The sequence below is a fragment of the Brachyhypopomus gauderio genome, chromosome 3, assembly GCF_052324685.1.
Source record: "Brachyhypopomus gauderio isolate BG-103 chromosome 3, BGAUD_0.2, whole genome shotgun sequence".
Lineage (NCBI taxonomy): Eukaryota > Metazoa > Chordata > Actinopteri > Gymnotiformes > Hypopomidae > Brachyhypopomus > Brachyhypopomus gauderio.
Genome location: NC_135213.1, coordinates 11,743,565 through 11,763,809, shown reverse-complemented (window position 1 = coordinate 11,763,809; position 20,245 = coordinate 11,743,565). Strand labels below are relative to the sequence as shown.

Below are 20,245 nucleotides of genomic sequence, written 5' to 3'. Positions count from 1 at the left end.
GGTAGGGGCAGGGGTAGGGGCAGGGGCAGGGGCAGGGGTAGGGGTAGGGGCAGGGGCAGGGGCAGGGGCAGGGGTAGGGGCAGGGGCAGGGGCAGGGGTAGGGGCAGGGGCAGGGGCAGGGGTAGGGGTAGGGGCTAGCACACCCAGTGAGTAGCCCCTGCTGGTGAGCTAACATACTGCACACTTCCCCTGACAAATGACAAAGCTATGAGATCAAGAGTGGAAAAAAAGAAGAGGAATGGAGGTGAAAGGATGAATGCACCTTATAGCGTAACATTTCCCAATCTATCAAAGATCTGTTATTCTACATTAATCAGTACTCTCATCTCCACTTACAAAAACAAGAGTGATGATGGGTCTTGAGATACTGTTAAATATGAATTTCCCAGTCAAGGTTTCAACAAGGTTTCTTTTTGCTAAGCACTTTTTATTGGTTCACATTAGGTCTCAAATCGTATTTCATATACAAGAAATCCCACTTATCCTTGCTTTGATGGTGCAATGGTATCGTATACACTCTCTCTGAACATTCACCTTCCAAGTAACAGGGCTGCGCTTTCCAAAGTTCTGTTTCCAAACAAATAAGACTGCAATGCCCAAAGCAGAAGTGGACGTTTCTCAGAACCAGACTGGAAAGACTGGTTTCCAGGCTCACCACCTCACAACATCCCAGTCTTTTGCTAGAGAACCTCCGACGGCCTCGAGTCTCAAAGCAGCACTACGCAAGCTCCATGGCAACAAGGTTGACTGAGAGCAGAGCCCTGCTGCACTGCACTGGTGCCCTCCGCATCAGCACTCGCTTTATGTAGTGTCATTCATTTCATGATTTAACTTCACCTGCTGTGAAGGGTTCATAAGTATCCCATGAACACATCCTCATCACAAATAAACAAACATAAATAAATAGGCCCCGAAGTGTGTCTTTTATGTTAAATAACAAGTGGAATACAGCCCACTAACCCCATAATCTTGAAGACCCCTCTACTGTGAAATTGAATTCTGTGGAGAGAATGGCTTTTATTTTTCTTCCGAAACGCTGGGGTCAAAAGCCCTTCCCGGTCGTCAGCAGTTGGGAGATGGACCTGCCTGTAATGTCACATCAGCGCCGCATGGGTCAAAATAAATAATACATGGAGCGATATTCACGTGCAACAAAGGGGCCTTGGCATTTCAGAGGTGGTGTTGTGCACCGCTGTGTGTGGCTCTCCCCTGCCGTTCGGTGTTCCACCCGCCTAAGGTGCGGAGGTGACAAACGGCTCTGTGTCACCGCGGTTGTCTCTTGCCACGCAGGACAAACACTGCAGTCCCCTCCAGAACTGCATTAAAAGAATGAAAGACGGAGGTACTGGAGGGCAGTAAGAGCAGGAGACTCTGGCACGACACCCAAACACAAAATTACCAAGCAGATTATACTGTGTTTTTGGCCGCTCACCAAGTTTCTGATCTGCTGTTAATAAGCAATAGGAAAAAGTCAAGAATTGACTTACAATAAAAGAATTTTCCAGACTAGGAAATCATCTCCATCTGGTCTGTAAATTCCTGTACAGTCTGCCTGAATGTATGCATCTCAAACCAGTCAACCTTGAGTGTTAGGGTTTTATTTAACTATATCAGGGGACTTCGTGCTCTCTTGAGACGTGCTGGAAGAAAACGTTCCATTTCTGGAAATTTGAAAAGTGAAAATGTGGATCCGACCCCCCCCCCCCCCCCCCCATCCCCCCTCCCCCCTTATTTCACATGGGTAAGAGACGTCCTTCAATAAATTACCCTGGAGCAAATTCAATACACTCTGAAAGGATCTTCTCTAAAATTCAAAAGAACTTGGCAGTTCCTTTTTTCCCCGTATTGTAAAGATTTCATTTACAGCTATCCCAGAATGACTTTTGGTTGTTTTTCGTTAGGACAGTGAACTGTGCCCCTCCCCCGTGATGAGAGCCCATGCCCTGTGCAGTAGGCAGGGCCATGATGAACTTGGTCTCTAGGTGCTCTGCTATACGCTACACACTGCAGCATTGAAATACTGGACACTCTGTGTAAGGTTTGATTGTTTATTATATCTATTTATTTGGCTTTCTTAATTTTATTTTGATTAGGAGGTTAAAACGTGGGCTATGGAATTCACACAGGAACCATATGGTCAGCTTCCACCTTTGTTATGGCAATGTTAAAGGAAAACATCAAAAAGTGAACAGTGAACAGTACACACACACACACACACACACACACACACACACACACACACACACACACACACACTTTCTGCTTGTTCTGTTTGCCAGCAAAATGAGTATTTATGTGTTAAATTTGCATATTTAGTCTGGTGGGTTGATTGGTAATAGCCAAATCCCTTTTCCTTCATTCTGCCACCATGTCACACTAGTTTGTGCAGTTAAATACCATCACGAAAATTAGTAGAAAATATCATGGTCAATTTGCTAAAGTAAAAAGCAGGATTGGATAAAGACCCTCACCCAGTTCAGGCAGCAGTGTATGCGTTTAAAAGTGTGTCATGAAGCAGCACACATTTATCCTCATTAATGCTTTTAAACATCTCATTCTACTCATATCACAAACAGAAGGGTACGTAAAAGAGGAAGATATACACAGCCACCAAGCAGTTTCTGAGCATACAGCAGGACAAAGACGTTTTACTGTGAATTGTGGAACTGTTTGAAATTTGCACATTTAAAAAGTCATTGGAATGCAACAAATTGACACAACCTTGAAAGAAATCCATTCAGTATCATCCGAGTCTGATGTGTACGGTAAAAACAACCGCCACGCAGCCTGCTGTTGACGTTTTAGGTTACACGGATAAGGAAAACAAAAACTACTACTAGCTTTTCTTCTCTTTGCTGAGAAATGACCAGCAGTTCTTCTCAAACCAAGGCAAATGTATTCAGGTAGGGTTTCTCCAAATATCCCAGACATGAACGCCATTTCAAAGTTCTCGGGCAGAAACCCTTCATGGGACTGCCGCACTAGTGCAGGACACTACTGCAGGACACTAGTGCAGGATTACAGAGCGTGATCTTACGACAGTACGGGTTATGCTTAAACACATTTTTCCCAGGCAGTGTTATTACACGACTCCATTTGTATAGTGATGAAACAATAAGACTACGGCATTCAAACAGTGTCGAAAACACCCCAGGTAATGAAATGAATATCCACTTACAAAGGGAAATGAGTTTAGAGTTTAGAGCTGTTATAACACACAGGTTTCTGTTTTCTCTGGTAACTTCTCTGGAGCCATTTTATTGACTTGAAATATCCTCTCAGCACTGGTGCTGACTGACCTGAATAACAGCAAGCATTATAACAGCAAGCATTATAGCTTCTGTGAGCTCAGATTTCCTTTTGGTCTTTTGACTCGTAGGAAACAGGGAACACACATTCACATTTCAATCTGAAAACGAAGTGACAATCTCACCCCCTCCAACTTCCTCTCTTTTATGTTCTCACCCACTACCATACGCAAGGCAGCCACACACACGCACGCGAGTACACGCAAGCGGTCTCTCTTGGTCAGGCCCCGACGTGCCGACAACGGTCACCGCTACTTACGTGGATATTCCTGAGTTTCTTCTTTCCCCTCTCCAGCCGGCTGAGGAGCCGGTGGTGGGGATCTCTGGGCGTCTGCTGCAGGAGACTGTCGTCCACTGACACGGTCTTCCGCAGGCCCACTCCGTCTCCCCAGAGCTCTGCGCCGGAGCTGGCAGTGGATCTGACCGGGGCAGCAGGTTTCGGGGTGCGTTTCACCTGCCTCGAACAAGCCGCCTCTCTTCTGTCATAGTCACGCAGCACTGACCCTGAGAGAGGAAAACAGACACCTCAGGTGACAACTGACACCAACAGAGGAGGGAGTAGGACAGAGCGGGGAACAGACCGAGGACAGGAAACATCTCCTCACACAGACACACGGCCATTGTCCCTCACTTGTGGACAGTATCTAAATAAATAAGCCCATGTTTGATTTAAGAACAATATGAGTATAACTTAAACTCCCAAGTATTACTTAAACTGACCTTTAATTCATTTGCCGTTGGCTAAAAACCTCCTGTTCATGGTTTTGATTCAAACTGCCTCCCGCTACTGCCTTGAGAAAGACTCTACTAATACACACAAATTAGAGCTATACACTACACTAACTACTATCGCAAAGTTGTCCTTTACAATAGGAATTTACAATACATAAGCCCATGACATTTCTTTTTTTAATGCTCAGTGAGCATTTTAACCACGCTCATACATTCCGTGTCACTGGGTCTTTCTGTTGAGCTGGGCATTTACACGATACAGAATAAAGCCTGCTCTCTGGGCATTGTTCTCTTCTCCCTCCTACACTCCATATATTCTAAGGTATACAGGGCAGCTAGCCCTGAATGATTGGCAGCTCAGAAGAAGTACATATTAGCCCCAACACTACAAGCCCAGGAATCTCACAATAGGGGAGACATAAACACACCTGGTGGGACTTGGCAACTACTAAATACAGATACTCATGGCTACTGTCATTTACCCATGTCACATTACCAATGGCTTCATGTAGTTCATGCACTTTCAATTTACAGTTATAATAATCTTAAGACTTAGTCCATAATAATCTTAATTTTAGCAGCTCTCGCTTTCTCTCTCTCACTCTCTCTCTATCCATCTCTCTCTCTCTCTCTCTCTCTCTCTCTCTCTCTCACACACACACACACACACACAGTGTGTACACCTTCAGGTGAGGCAGTGTCTCATTGCCCAGCGTTCGGTCAGGCCAGCTGTCAGCCGTAGGCTACAATGGATCGGGTTCATCCCTGTTACTAGCGACCGAATCCCAGAGTCGGAGGTAGCAGTGGGGTGATCAATTCTGCAATTAAAACTTCATGAGGATCTGGCCTCTGCTATCTCCCTGAAAGAAGCTGTTATAGCAACCACACTGACCTCTAAGACTGCACTAAGGGATTACTACACCATAGAGCTCCCAGAAGTCTAGGAATGTGTGTCTAATGTACTGAACGCAGCACAACAAAAAATACTATCCAAAGTTAAATCAATTCAAAAGAAACTGAAATGTGCTGTTACTATCAACACAACAGGGTTGGAATGTGTTGATAGTAACACCACTGTTGGCTTTTTAACAGAATCACATGATTACAGAGAAGTGAGACAATGAATGATAAAAACATTTGCGATCCTGGATGCGATTCAGAAGATTATGGCACTGCACGGAGCAAGAACTGGACAGACGTGCAGTATTTGTCCATCACACTGCCAGGAAAGTGGAGGCTTGTGCAAACCCTCTTTTCTTTTGCACTATGGCCCTGCGGCACCACTCGATGCCGGCGATAGTGACTTGCACTAGGCCCGTGGTGTCACCTACGTGCACCATGGTTACGGTAGCGTCAGTAGCAGCGGATGCTGTGCGTGCATATCGGGTGTCCCGCTGTGCCAAGATCAAGTTGCTTGGCTGCACGCTAATGGCTGAGATTCCTGCAGAGCGCTGAACTGGCTTAGGATTTTCCCCATTACACATGTACATCTTCTCACAGCATCGGGTCTGGTATAGTCACTGCATGCACTGCTGTATTTATCCTGCACAGGGCACTTATATTACATCCTTATCAACCACATACTAAAGATCCATGTATCTGTTTCTTTAGTGACTTACTGTATTTTTGTTTAGTTTAAATGAACAACATTAATGAACAACTTTCAATAATGAATAAAATATCTTTTTAAGGTTTAAGATCAGAGTATCTACTTCATCAATAAATATGAAATGCGAGAACCCTGCAAAACATTTTAGTGACCAACAGTCACAGAATCGTTGTGCCGAAGTCGGTGGGGATTTGGCCTGCTGGCCTCCTTTGCCTTTGCTTCCTACAGCTGTGCAACAATCCTGTTCTCTTCATCTGCTAATAATTTCCCAGTATATAAGTAAACTAATGTGCTTAAACTAATGTGCTTAAATGCTAGTCCAACTCAAAGTGTTTCATAACTGTACTTCAATGTAATATTCTTCTGGTTAAATGTCAATCACACAGCACTGACTGAACCACATAACAGCTCACACACTGAGGAAATTACTTAGTATTCCACTGCTCTGTATATAAAAATCACTACTCATTTGCTGCACTGCTAATAGGTAACGCTAATAGGTAGCCATCTGGCAAGGACAACAATAAAACAATAAAAGCTTACATGCTGTCTTGCAGGAATTCATTGCTGTTTAAATGATATTTTGGTCAAATATACAATCTTAAATTAAACAATCTGTACACAGCAGACACAAGCAGAAACATACAGGCAACCATGTAGCTCATTCATGTTTTTCTGTCTCTATCCACCTGACTTAAGACCGAATTAACCACATGCCAAATTAAATTCATGAATCAATGAAGGCCCCAGCCAAACACACTATGGGCCCACTTCCATACTAACACTTAGGCTCCGCCCCTTTCATCTTCATCGTCAGGCATTAAAGGGAGTGGTTTTAGGACTACCGCCTGCTCGCACAATACACATGTACAGGAGTGATGTAACACCCCATCACATCCTCCCACTGAGTGAGCCATTAAGATTGTGCTTCTCGCCAACACCGCAGGGCTAATACCAAAACGCAGACAGTGCAGAGCAGTTGAGGAGCGTCGTCGAGGGGGGGGGGGGGGGGGGGGGGGGCACCACTGGGAGAGGCGGGAGAACCATTAACACTTCCTCCGTCTGCACGCCACAGACACGCAGGAAACAGTAACACAGGTGCAAACGGATGGTGGTATTCAAAAAATGTTTATGGCTGTCTAATTCGTCCCCCGGAGCAGGCTGCGATATTAACCAATAGGCTTGATTATTCTGTGTGAAGAGACCTGTTTATGTGCAGGAAGCACCACTTCCTATCATAAGCTGACTGGTGAGATATGCATTTCGGTAGCTCGAACATATTAGACAAAGATGGTTTTGTCGATTTTCCCTTAAGTTCTTACATTACCCAAGGTGCATGGGTACAAGCACAAAAAAAAGACCCCACTAATGGCTTCATCTTATTCTGCTGCCTCTATAATTGCCATCGATTCTCTGTCAAACGGCACTAAATCACAGGAGATTAAATGTGAGGAGTCAGCTGTAGTCCCAGGCTATGCCAGAATGGGGGTGCATGATTAATCATGGTCGTGTAGCGCAAATGATCACAGACATTTTTATAGAGCAACACAGGCCAGAGAAAGAAACTGCCGGCCATCTACTGCCCTGCAGCGCTTCCTGTGCAGACACGATTAAATAGAACTCAGGAGACTTGGGAGAGGAGAGATTGAATAGTTCAGTCTCTAACTCCTCTACCATCTCTTCAGGAATGTTAACATCACTTCCACCCTTTCCTGTGCGCAAGCACAAATGCAACAGTGCCCTCTACAGGATAAATATGGAATATGCACAAGAATAAAAATGTTTAAATGAGACCAAAGTACATAGTTTCACTATGTATTTCTGCTTTGATCTAAACTTTAAAAAACATCAATACATTCAAGGTCTTAAAACCAGCCAATCTAGATAACTCCTCACTACATTAACCTGTGTAATCACCGCTGAGGTCTGATGCGTTTTCAAATATGCAGTGATCACTGGAATCAGCGCAGCTACTAGCAACCAGCCAATCAGAACCGGAGCCGACGCTCTTCACCACCACCTGCATTTGGATCAGAGCTGAAACCAGGCAGACATTTTAAGTCACAAATATTTACCATCAAGCATTACATAATGGTGGCAAAAATGAGTAACCAGACACAAGGCCAAGTACACACAGCGCAGGATAAATGAGTCAATAATGGAACAATGGCTTTAGTCAGTCGTTATCCCCAAGCCACTCTATCACTTAAAGCCTCACCACTGACTCACAGACCTAAAGCTAATAAGCAGAATTTAGTAGCTCAACTGCCGACTACTGCACCACACAACAGGGCACAGTAGCAGAGTAAACACACTATCCCCACAGGCCTGCTTGATAAAATATTGATTGCAACACCGATGCAGACTTCAGTGTGTCCATGGAGCTCCGAAGCCTTCAAGAGAGTCAAGATGCCCCAACATTAACCCCACTTCCTATCTCCAGCCAAAACGGCCCCAGGCAGTAACTATGGCAGAACGTTCTCCTGAGAAAAAAAAAAACATGGAAACACATGCATGACAGAAAGCTCTGCATTAACAAAAACCCCAGTCTTTAGGTTTGGTTACACAGCATCACTGTCTTGCTTTTCTAAATGCACCAACATTCGCATGAGATCACAAACACAGCACATAGGCTCTCTGGCGGGCGGCGTGAATGTCTTTAATCCTCCCCGAGCCCACATGGCAGGCGCGTGCCTGCCACAGACACTGTCAGCCTTGTTTATGGCACTGAGAAAGGAGCTTCCTGCCCCTCCGCACCACCCATAATGGCACTGATAATAGCTCTCTCCTCTGAAGGGGGGTGTCAGCGCAGCGGAGGGGTCCTGCTTGCTCCAAGTCTGCTAGCGCTTGTTTATTTATTTTTTTGTTGTTCCTTTTTTTTTTGTAGCTGACAGCTTCTTGACAAATGAATTGCTCGTTAGGCCATCCATAAGCTCTGACACAGCAATTGTTACAGCACTAACGAACAATGGCTGCAGGTGGCTGCTGCAAGTACAGCCTACAATTATGAGTCATTTCCATGTCCAACAAACGCACTAATGGCAGGGTCACCTCTGCTGATTGGGAGTGCAACAGCGTGCATTCTGGGACTGGTTTCCATCACGCTATAATAAAGCCGGTGGTAGACACAAAAGGAAGCCGGTAGTCAAAAAGCCAAAATGCTCATGGTCTTACGGTCTTCGTGGGAAAAACGTTCAGGTCGTCGAGCCGTTATCACTGCTGCCTTCATCACTGTGCAGACACTGCCTTCTTGCAGTTGCAGTCTGAAAGTCGATATACCAGCTTGGCTCCAGCCGCTTTTTGCATACGCCCACACATCATCCCACACATCTGACCTACATTAAAATTCCCCTCCGCACTGAGATTTCCTGGTACTCTCAAAACTTTTATTTGAATGAATGGACAAAAGCAGCAACAACCACTGTAATAATAATAATACAAATAACAACAATTGGGTTTCGTTTAATGTGCATCTAAACACTGAATCGGCTGCTTGGACATGTGCCCAGTTTGTGTGTGGCGTACCTGAGGCGTTCCAGTGCAGACCCCCAGGACTGGCAGCCAAGCGCCGACGCTTCCTGTAGCTCACGCCCCCCTGACCGACACCCGTGCCGGACTTGAGAAGCGGCGTAGAAGTGGTCCGCTGGGCCACGGGGGCCTTGGGGGCCACGGTAGCAGGCAGGATTGGGGAAGGTGGAGATGGGTTGTTCTCCCTCTGATGGGCATGGTTCTGGTAGATGGAGTCCCTCTGAAGGGGCTTGCTGATGGAAAGAAAATGAAACTTGGTGATCTTGATCATTTTGACCTGATTATGACCTGCATGTTATTCGAGTGCTAATACCCATATTGCATGTCGCATTACATATAATAACAATTACTCAATTTCACTATTTATTGCCATGACATGACATGACATGACATGATTGTTAGGAATTTACTTTGTTGCACTCAGACAAGCAACACACACAACAATTAAAACAAAAGAGTACTTAAAAAACGCTAAACCATGTAAGTAAACTTAAACGTGGCTATGATTAACTACTCTAACCATTAACCCTGTTTAAGATGCTGAACGTGCTTAAGCAGCCAAATAGTTTTTAAGAAAGTGCTGTTAAAACCTCAGAAAGTTCTTGACCTAAGTGATCAAAGTGTTTCTCCAGACAGTAAGAGGACAAGGAGAGACACAGCAGGGTGCTCTGTATCCTGAATGATCTTAAATCCTCTGCACTGAATCACAGACATACTGAAGAGCTCAGAACCTTTGATCATAGAGGTTATCTGCACTATCTACTGCAATTGTTTAAATACATTACATTATTACAGTGACGTTACAAATGATGTATTCTAACATCACAATTAAACAACTTTACAATACAAATGCTTCATAGTTTAGTAACTCCACACAATTTCCACTCAGTCAAATAAACTCAGTGGATTTCTTACATTTTTAAAACTATGTAGGAGCCGCAATAATTCCTTTGCACATTAGAAAGGTGTTGCTGTTAAGTAATGTATTGCTTTTTTAGCATAAAAGTTAACATTCACTTACTCCCTATATTATTTACTGTACTACCCTGTGTAATGTACCTGGATTCTGGAAGTGTGTAACTTTGGACTTTCCATGATCTTCTCCTGAAGTACTTTGTTTTTCTTCTCCTGAACCAAAACTCTGTGAGACGTTCAACTGTAAACATAGCTGCCACATAGCTATGTATCCCTCCTTTATCTCGTAATGAAAATCCGTTCATAAAAGGTTTTCCATGACTACTTCTACAGTCTATAACTTAGACTAAACCTCATAAACCTTCTCCACAGTGTTTGCCGAGGGCTCCAGTTCACAGTTAACCGCAGAGCAATCAGGGCACCCGCGTGGTAAAGAGACCCCTGCTAAAAGGTAGCAGTACACCTCGCTAGCGTTCAACGTTCATCATAAATATTGAATTTCACCTGCAGCTAAAGTGTTCCAATGGAGAACACACAAAAGCCACAACAGTCGATCAGGAGTCAAGTGCTCCACTTATCTGATGGCGAGTGAGTTGATTCTTAAAGTGATGAAGCAAGATATAAGAAGTGTCCAATGTACGCTTATGTTTCCATTAAGATATGCAATACCAGCTACAGGGTTACTTCATTAGGGTCAGCTAGAATTTAGAACGGGGCAGCCTTTAGCTTTCTTTCCATTGTTTCTATGCATTTTAAAGTCTGAAAGACACACTGAACAGGTACTAACACCAAATCAAGAAGAGTTCTGGTGTTCTCCAGTGGGTTGTGGAAAGATTTTACCACATACTCCTCAAAGTCCAACTACTTGTAATTATTGATATTGTTTTTATAAAAGCCTGCATTCTGATCCAGTGATAATAAGATGAACATGATTGGCATCTTGAAAAGAACATTTCTGGATGAACCCAGTAGCAAATTTGGGAAACCTAATAGCATGGTGTTCATAAGAGATGTTCATAATGGTGTTCATAAGAGAGATGTTGTCACGTTGAGGACCCCGGCCCCTCCCTTTTGGGCGTGTGTCAACGTTGTCCACGTGCTTTGTCTGCGTCAGTGGATATACGTGGTTAGGGTTTTGTCGTGTGATTAATAAGTCTCACCTGTGAATCGTCTCGTGATCACGTGGGGCTAATGTGGTTTGTCTATTTAATGTGCGCTCGCGCAGTGTCCTGTGCTCGTCGTTGTCTAAGTCTACACGTTGTGTGTACCTGTTCATTATTCGTGCACTGATTGCGCAATAATTGTAAAAATAAAAGTGACGTCTGTCAAGACAAAATACGGATTCTGTGTCTCGTCCGTCTGTCGCCGCCCAGCGTCACAGATGTTCATAATGGTGTTATGAAAGAGCTCAGAAAGAACAGAAAACGAGCTTTGTGATGAAGCACATATACAATCATTCAAACAAAATGTGTTCCGATAGCAATGCTTAACCAATAACCCGCATTTCACATTGCAACTTATATTACAAAAAATACATTACTAAGATTGCTTCTTTTCAGAATAAAATGCCTCAGAAAACCATGTATGGTGAATGTTACCAAAGTGAAAATGTCTGTGCTATGCAGAAATGAAATTCTCTTCTTCTTGTTAATTGACCACAATGTACCCAGTAGATAAATTTCGTTGCCAATCTGTCAGTGGTGACATATGTGCAGCTTACTGGAACTGCACATTAAGTCTGAATCCCTTTTCTTCTTTGTCACCATGATGGATTCCTCCATGTACTAACAACAAATAATTTGTGTTTATGCTACTGATTTACATTCTAATAAAAGTGTATTGACCATGAAATTGCTCTGAAATCCCCTGCACGATGACATCTAGTGGACATTTACTTTACCTCAGATAAACAAATACCTCCACAAAACATCCTATTCTGAAATGAATCATAGATTCTTGTGTGTGTGTGTGTGTGTGTGTGTGTGTGTGTGTGTGTGTGTGTGTGTGTGTGTGTGTGTGTGTGTGTGTGTGTGTGTGTGTGTGTGTGTGCGTGTGTGTGTATGTGTGTGTGTGTGGCGGGAAGGAAATAAAAAAGAATACTTACTATAACTGTACGTCTATATATAATGCCCCCCTCCCCCTCCCCCCCCCCCCCCCCAATTCGGGGAGATGTCTTACCTGCTATCTGTGTCTCCAGAGTCCCCGTCACAGGACAATGGTGAGGCAGAGCAGGTGGACTCCAAGCTCCTGGGGAGCAGTGATGACGGCATACACAGCCACGTCTCCAGGTCCATGAATTTTGAGTAGCTCAGCATCTCCAAGACACTGTGATACACATAGTATAATGTGAGACACAATTACGCCTCTGGTCAATAGGCAGGAGACAACACGGCATGTTCTGTTGTAACGACCTCAACAAGGACTACAGAGACATGTGTGTCACACTGCTCATTAAGTCAATGTTAAATGTCACTTTCTTGATGATGCGTTAGTTAGGCTTTATCTATGCATAAACAAGTTATGACATTCACCTTATGATGATGTCATTTAAGCCACAGAAATGCAGTCTGTTAAACTGATCTGATTCAGTTAACGCTGCCATAAATCACCACCAGTTCATGCCACTTCATCAGCTGGTTCAACTGACAGAGTACACATTACTGTGTGTAACACAAAGCGGAGAGCGTACCTGTCCTCTCCCATGCCCGGGATTTCATCTTTCTCGTCAGCTGTGTGGAACACACATGACGCTCGAGTTTCCTGAGGGAGCAGGAGGCATGTCTTCTCAGTGTCATAAGACATCTTGAGCCATCTCTGAGGATGCAGAAACACAAAAGTGAATCACTTTTTTGTAAACTAGTGCTCAGACAAAAGGCTTTCTGACATCTACATGTACATCAACAGCTTTTTGTTATACAAAGTAAACTTTGAAAACAATATGCAAGATAAAATGCAAGCTGTTCCCCATGTGGCCAGTATTTGGGTATTCTATCCGTGCATCTAGTGCAACAAAACCATAATCGAGTGTTTTCACCAAACCCAGCCGTTTAAGAATATATGCAACGTGCCAAAAGGCTTAAACACTTCAAAAACTTTCGCAGTGAAGAAGGAATCAAACGTGCATTCCTAGTTCTCTTTGTCTGCTCCTTTCAAGATACCATTTTCCTCATTCATCCATCTTTAATTACGGCTCTTCCTTCCACATTAGCTCCGCGCTTCCCGCGGGCGAGACGTTTTAAAGTGAACAAGACCACGACTCGTTGGTGAAACTTTTGTATGTTGTCGCGTCTATTTCGCAGATATTTTGTAACAAAAAATGTAGCATACTCGGTAAGAGAATGTTTTAACTCGTTAAGCTATACAAATACACTCTTGGTTCCTTGACTCTGAAGGATTACTGCTAACTCGCAGTTTGCTCGTCTGCTTTTCTTCCCCCAACAATGTTCTCAGGCTGAACTTGTCCGAGGATAAAGAGACACAGAAAAGCGCAGCGAGTCTGAGTTGAAAAAAGAAAGCCCGAATTTTCAGAACTCACCAAGTATGATCCCTGCTCGGCATCAGGAAGTGCTTCAACCTCTGCAGCCTCTGTCATCTGGCAATTTATTCTTTGTTCCGAAAATAAAAACTCGCCATGTCTGTGGAATAATGTCATACGTGAATGTACACAAGCACGCGTAGGCTCTCTTAGGTTGAGAGTGGTTTGGAAATGTGCATTTCTTTTAGGAAGTGTCTTTGTCCCAACTTCAAAGAAGATGTCAGAGGGAAGATAACTTTAGGCAGGAAATATTTGTGTAGTTATCCAGGAAAATTGCGGGACCGCAATTAGCCACGAAGTTACATAAACAGTGCATCTTCTTGTTGATGTTACAGGACGGGAGATAGCGACGTTTCTAACTTTATACTGGCCTTTTTATAGCTAGTTTATGGTATTAACAAGAGCCATGGTTTTAAAAAATGAAAAATATTTTTGTAACTGATCAAAACATAGATTTAATTGCCATCTTCAATATACGATTCAGCCTACTTTATCATACAACATTGAATAAATACGATAACCTTTGATATTGTAGGCTATAAATCAATGTTAGTGAAAAAGTGTTTCTCAGTTTAAATGACCTACAAGAAATGCTGATCATTTCACAAAATGCATTAGTGCTATGACACCTAAATCATTCACAAAATGTGAGAATGTACTGTGTCAATGACATTGCCATTAATTCTAAGCTATATATATATATATATATATATATATATATATATATATATATATATATATATATAAAAGCAGAGGAGAAGAGGGAGCTGTATAGACATAGTACCCCACCATAAACTAATACTGAATTCCTTGTTTTTATCCCAAAGGGGGTGATGAACACTTCCGTCTAACAGCTGTGGGAGCATCAGCTAGTTTTCTGCCCTTTGCCCAATAGTAATCTTTTTTTTTTCTTTCAAATACAGACTGTCTTTATAATCAACCTGAAAATCTCTTAAACAAGTGGGGAAATGCTGCTCCTGTTATCTCTGATTATTGGGCTCACTTGTAGATGGTGATTTCTCTGAAGAAATCAATACACAACATGTGTTTCTTTATTGTGCTTGTGCCTGTGTGAGTCAGGAAGGTGATAGAATCAGAGCCACCTCCAGCCTGTGTGCAGAGCAGCATACAGCCAATTAGTAAGAGTCAGATCAGGCCACAGAAGCAGGAGGTGCAGGGAGAAGGTGAAAGAGGAAGACCGTATAGAACATCTGCCAGTAATCCACATCACCCTCAGATTGTTCAGAGCACCTCGTGTGGCCCTGCAGCTGTGGGCCACTTCTTTGTTTTGCTTGCTGGGCTGGTGGGCTCCCTGCTGGCCTGGAGACTGGCACTACACAGAGACCCTCCTCAATTAACCGATTGATGATTATAATTGTATTGTGTTTGACCACTCTTTCACATCTCTCTCCCAAAGCTTATTATAAAAGAGACCTACTTTTGCAAGTTCACTCACAACACTATACACACCAGAAACAAAAAAAAATCTTTCAGGAAACTTTCAGTTCTTTGTGGATACAGACAGAAACATGACTGCTGTCCACGACGTGTTGAAAATCTCCATCGTAGGCAACTGCCTGGAGGTGGCTGTGGGCACTGCAGGCACAGAGGACTCCCGCACCTGTTGTGCTGTACCTTTCCGTGTATCTTTCCTGATGACTGACACTGTTATGGCTGTGGCCTACAGCTCCGAGCCCCATGGTGCCGCCACCTCCATCCAGCGTCTGGTGGTGTTCTCCAGCAGGCCTCCTGCTGCTCAGCCTCAGCACCATCTGCTGAAAACGAGCTACAGGGAAAATTGGGCGGGGTCACAAAATATTAGGTCACCAGCACTGAGTGAGTTTAGATAAATGGACAAATGCACTGCGGAGGAGTTTTATGTTTTGATTAAATGTGTTGGTTTTAAACTCACATATATTGTGTGGATCTCTTCAACATTATTGTGAACAGTAATCATTGTTGTAAAATAAACACTTTAAACTGGATTTGATCTGAACTGCATCGTATTTGCTTGGTACTGTTTTGTTTTCAGTATTGGAAAATTAGATTATCATATTATGCTAAATTGCATTGCCTAGATTTGTTTTGGAAGTTGTGAAATTACTCCATAACATGAAAATGACACCTCTTTATAAAAGCATTCATGCCTTCAATGTGTCATGGTGCGCTGGTCCCAGCCCAGCCCAGCCCAGCCCAGCAGGGTCATGCCCACTCCCACACACAAACCTTCTAGTGCTGTCTATGCCAATGACTGTTGAGAGTTCATTCTGCTGCACTGTCAGCGTTTGCTTTCTTGTTTGAATGTCTAATGGAGAATAAAGACTACCAAACAAACCCCTGACTCTCGCTCCTTCCTCTTCACCATTAAAGGATGCTTTGCTGAAGTGTACTGTTCAAGTGAGCAACATGTGCCATTTTAAATAAAATGTAATTAAATGTTATGTAATACAACAAACTTAAACGTAATTACATATAACACCTACTTTAAAAATAGATATCTAAATCAGATCAGCCTTCTTAGCATTAAGCAATCAGCTCATTGTGGAAACCTCAAAGACATTTTATTCACTTAAATGATTGCTGTATGTTTTAAGTTCAAACGGTACATTTAATAACACATATAAAGTATATTGCTATTTTTTACCTATTGTAACAGTAACTAGGAGATGGACGCACATGCTGAGATGAGCCAGGTCAATTAGGAACTAGTCCAGGATCTAGGACAGTGGGACTGCCTATTGTTACCTTACCAATTTAAATCTCATTAGACATGACAAACAATACTAAAACAACTTGATATAGGAAAAAGAACAGTGCCTACTAACAAATACAAACCAGGAATGGGGGAACCAGACAGATGCTAGGAAAACAAAACTACTTAGCTGACCAGGGAAAAAAACTACAGATAAGACAAACTAATGTCAATGTCAATTTATTTGTAAAGCACATTTAAAAACAGCAATAGTTGAACAAAGTGCTGTCCAAAGAAGATATAGAAACACACATGCAGACATACATAGATACATAAGAACAAAACTATTAAACGCCAGCAAATACAAATGAGCTTTAAGATGCAATTTAAAAACTGAGAGTTAAAGGGCTGATCTGACATGTAAAGGCAACTTGTTCCATAATTTCAGCCTTGACCTAGGAACCACCAATAGGAGCTGATCAGCAGATCTGAGAGACCTTGATGGACTATATCTTTGCAGGAGTTCAGAGAGATAGATTGGAGCTAAGCCATTTAGTGTTTTATAAACATACAACAGAATCTTAAAATCAACTCTAAAACAAACTGGAAGCCAATGAAGGGAAGCCAATACGGGTGAGATGTGCTCACGTTTATGTGTTTTGGTCAAAAGACGGGCAGCAGCATTTTGAACCAGCTGCAACCGTGAGGTCTGACCAACACCTGCATAAAGCCCATTACAATAATCCAGTCTAGATTAAATAAAAGCATGCATGACCTTCTCAAAATCAATCAAATTTAAGTACGGCTTGACTTTATTTAAAAGCCTCAACTGAAAGAAACTGGATTTGATGACAGAGTTAATCTGTCTATTTAATTTAAGATCATGGTCTATTGTCACGCCAAGATTTTTTACATAAGGTTTTACATAGGCGCTCAAACAATCAAAATTTCCACAGCGGGTCTCTTTGGAACTACTGAATCTAAAAATCACTACTTCTGTTTTACTTTCATTTAACTTAAAAAAAATTTAACGCCATCCAAGTTTTAATGTCCTCAAGACAATCTAGCAGCTTCATTAAGGAGTTTTTTCTCTTTGCTTAAGAGGAAAATAGATTTGGGTATCAGCATATATATGAAAAGAGATACCATATCTCCTCAGAATAGACCCTAAGGGAAGCATATACAATGAAAATAAAACAGGCCCAAGAATGGACCCTTGAGGAACTCCACATTTGAGAGGTGCTAAAAACTGAAAAACAAACTGAAAAGCTTCTTCCTGATAAATATGACCTAAACCACTCCAGAGCAGTGCCTTGTATTCCAATGCATTTCTCCAACTGAGCCAAAAGGATGCCATGGTTCACTGTATCAAACACAGCTGAAAGGTCTAAAAGCAGGAGAGTGGCAGAGTCCCGTGTCAGTAATTAATAAAAGATCATAAAAATCTCTTAAAAGTGCAGTTTCAGTAGAATTAAGTGGTTTAAACCCAGACTGGAATGTCTCCAGGATACTGTTATTATCCAAAAAATAATAATCTTGTAGCTGCAAAAAAACAACCTTCTCCAGAACTTTAGAGAGAAATAGTAGCCTGGAAATGGGTCTAAAAATAAAGAGAATTGATGGATCTAATTGGATTTCTTAATGAGAGGCTGAACTTAATAGCATGCTTAAACACAGCAGGCGCTACTGCTGATTTAAGGCTGCTGTTCACAATGGCAAGTATATTTGGCCCAATAGTGTCAAAGAGATCTTTAAGAAAGCTGGAAGGGAGAACATCCTCAGAGGAAGCCGAAGGTTTCAAATATGTGACAATGTCCTTCAGCAAAGTAAGAGAGACAGGCTCAAACTGGTTAAAAGCAGCAGAGCAAGTAACTATCATGTATCGTAAGAAGAACAAGATATGCACACAACAAGATATGCACACAAACACAAAATGGTAGAACAAAACATACAACAGACACAATAAAATAAATAAATTAAATTAAATCAACAAACCACATTAGAGACCACAAAAAAAAATTACCAAGCACAAGCCAGAATCAAGATTGACCCCCAAAACAATAACTGAAAACAAGAGGTATATATAACTGAAACTAACAAGGTCAAATAAACTAAGAACACTTGAAACTAATAACCATGGGCGGAGATAACCAAAAAGGCGCGGCAAACTGGACTAATGAGAAAAACACATGGGATACAAAACAAAGACATCACAGGTGCCAGGTGTGACGTCAATCTAGACTTGTTAGATGGTTATGCATTGTTAAGTATGTTAAAGATAGTATTTGTAAACTTTATTTTGTGAGTTGTTATATGTGGTTCTGTACCATTGTTTTTCACTGACAGTGTATCAGAGTATCAGATCAGACAATCAGATAATCTAAACAGATGCCACCAATGACATCATGGTCCACTTTCAGACATCCATATACGTATACATAACCTAGAACATTTAATCTGAACCCATCTTATTACAGTGCATGTCAAAATGATGAATCTTGGAGATAGAGTGGTGTATGATAAGTATTCATGATAGAATTCAAAATGACTCTCTATGTAAGATAAAAAAACAGAAGCCACAAATCCACATAAATGTTCACATTAACTTGAACAAATACTGTTGTCCCCTGCAAATGAACCTCAAAATGGAGCTTGTGCTTCCCTGCTGGCTATTTTGCTACTATAAGTCATTAGAATCTATGGAATTTTTTACTTGTTCCTGTCCCAAACTAATTTCTAAACACACTGCTTGGTAAATGAACTTTTCATATATTATAAAATATATTTTTATATTATAAAATAGATAAAAATCCACTTTATTAGGTCCAACTGCTTGTTAACGCAAATTTTGAATCAGCCAGCCAATCACATGGCAGCTACTCAATGCATTTAGGCATGTAGACGTGGCCAAGACGATCGGCTGCAGTTCAAACTGAGCATCAGGTGAAGAAAGAAAGAAAGAAAGAAAGAAAGAAAGAAAGAAAGAAAGGTAATTTATGTAACTTTGAATGTGACGTGGTTGTTGGTGCTAGACAGGCTGGTCTGAGTATTTCAGAAACTGCTGATCTACTGGGATATTCATGCACAACCATCTCTAGGGTGTACAGATAATGGTCTGAAAAGAGAAAATATCCAGTGAGCGACAGTTCTGTGGGCGCAAATGCCTTGTTAATGCCAGAGGTCAGTGCAAAATGGCCAGACTGGTTTGAGCTGATAGAACGGCAACAGTAACTCAAATAAACAGTCATTACAACCAAGGCGTGCAGAAGAGCATCTCTGAACACACAACACGTCGAACCTTGAGGCGGATGGGCTACAGCAGCAGAAGACCACACTGGGTGCCACTCCTGTCAGTTAAGAACAGGAAACTGAGGCTACAATTCACACAGGCTCACCAAAATTGGAAGATTGGATAAACATTGCCTGGTTTGATGAGTCTCAATTTCTGCTGTGATTTTCAGATGGTAAGGTCAGAATTTGGCATCAACAACATCAAAGTATGGATCCATCCTGCCTTGTATCAACGGTTCAGGCTGGTGGTGGTGGTGCAATAGTGTGGGGGTTATTTTCCTGGCACACTTTGTGCCCATTAGTACCAATTGATCATCATGTTAATGCCACAGCCTACCTGAGTATTGTTGCTGACTATGTCCATCCCTTTATGACCACAGTGTACCCATCTTCTGATTGCTACTTCCAGCAGGATAATGCACCATGTCATCAGCGCGAATCATTTCAGACTAGTTTCTAGAACATGACAGTGAGTTCACTGTACTTGAATGGCCTCCACAGTCACCAGATCTCAATCCAATAGAGCATCTTTGGGATGTGGTGGAATGGAAGATTTGCATCATGGATGTGCAGCTGACAAATCTGCAGCAACTGCGTGATGCCATCATGTCAATATGGACCAGACTTTCTGAGGA

At 42.2% G+C, this 20,245-nt stretch overlaps 1 protein-coding gene across 2 annotated transcripts in view; it reads right to left on the bottom strand.

Moving 5' to 3' along the window:
* Window positions 1-13,863, bottom strand: part of ankfn1a (ankyrin repeat and fibronectin type III domain containing 1a) — a 64,271-nt gene extending 50,408 nt beyond the window's left edge. The window contains exons 1-5 of one of the 2 annotated variants that reach the window (XM_076999549.1): window positions 13,628-13,863; window positions 12,782-12,906; window positions 12,271-12,417; window positions 9,175-9,410; window positions 3,568-3,812 (exon numbers count right to left, since the gene is read on the bottom strand). In XM_076999549.1, coding sequence (XP_076855664.1) covers window positions 3,568-3,812; window positions 9,175-9,410; window positions 12,271-12,417; window positions 12,782-12,906; window positions 13,628-13,744 — 870 coding nt within the window. In that variant the 5' untranslated portion in view covers window positions 13,745-13,863. The remainder of the gene's footprint in view (window positions 1-3,567; window positions 3,813-9,174; window positions 9,411-12,270; window positions 12,418-12,781; window positions 12,907-13,627) is intronic. The other variant, XM_076999548.1, reaches the window with a different exon arrangement.
* Window positions 13,864-20,245: the final 6,382 nt, after the last annotated feature.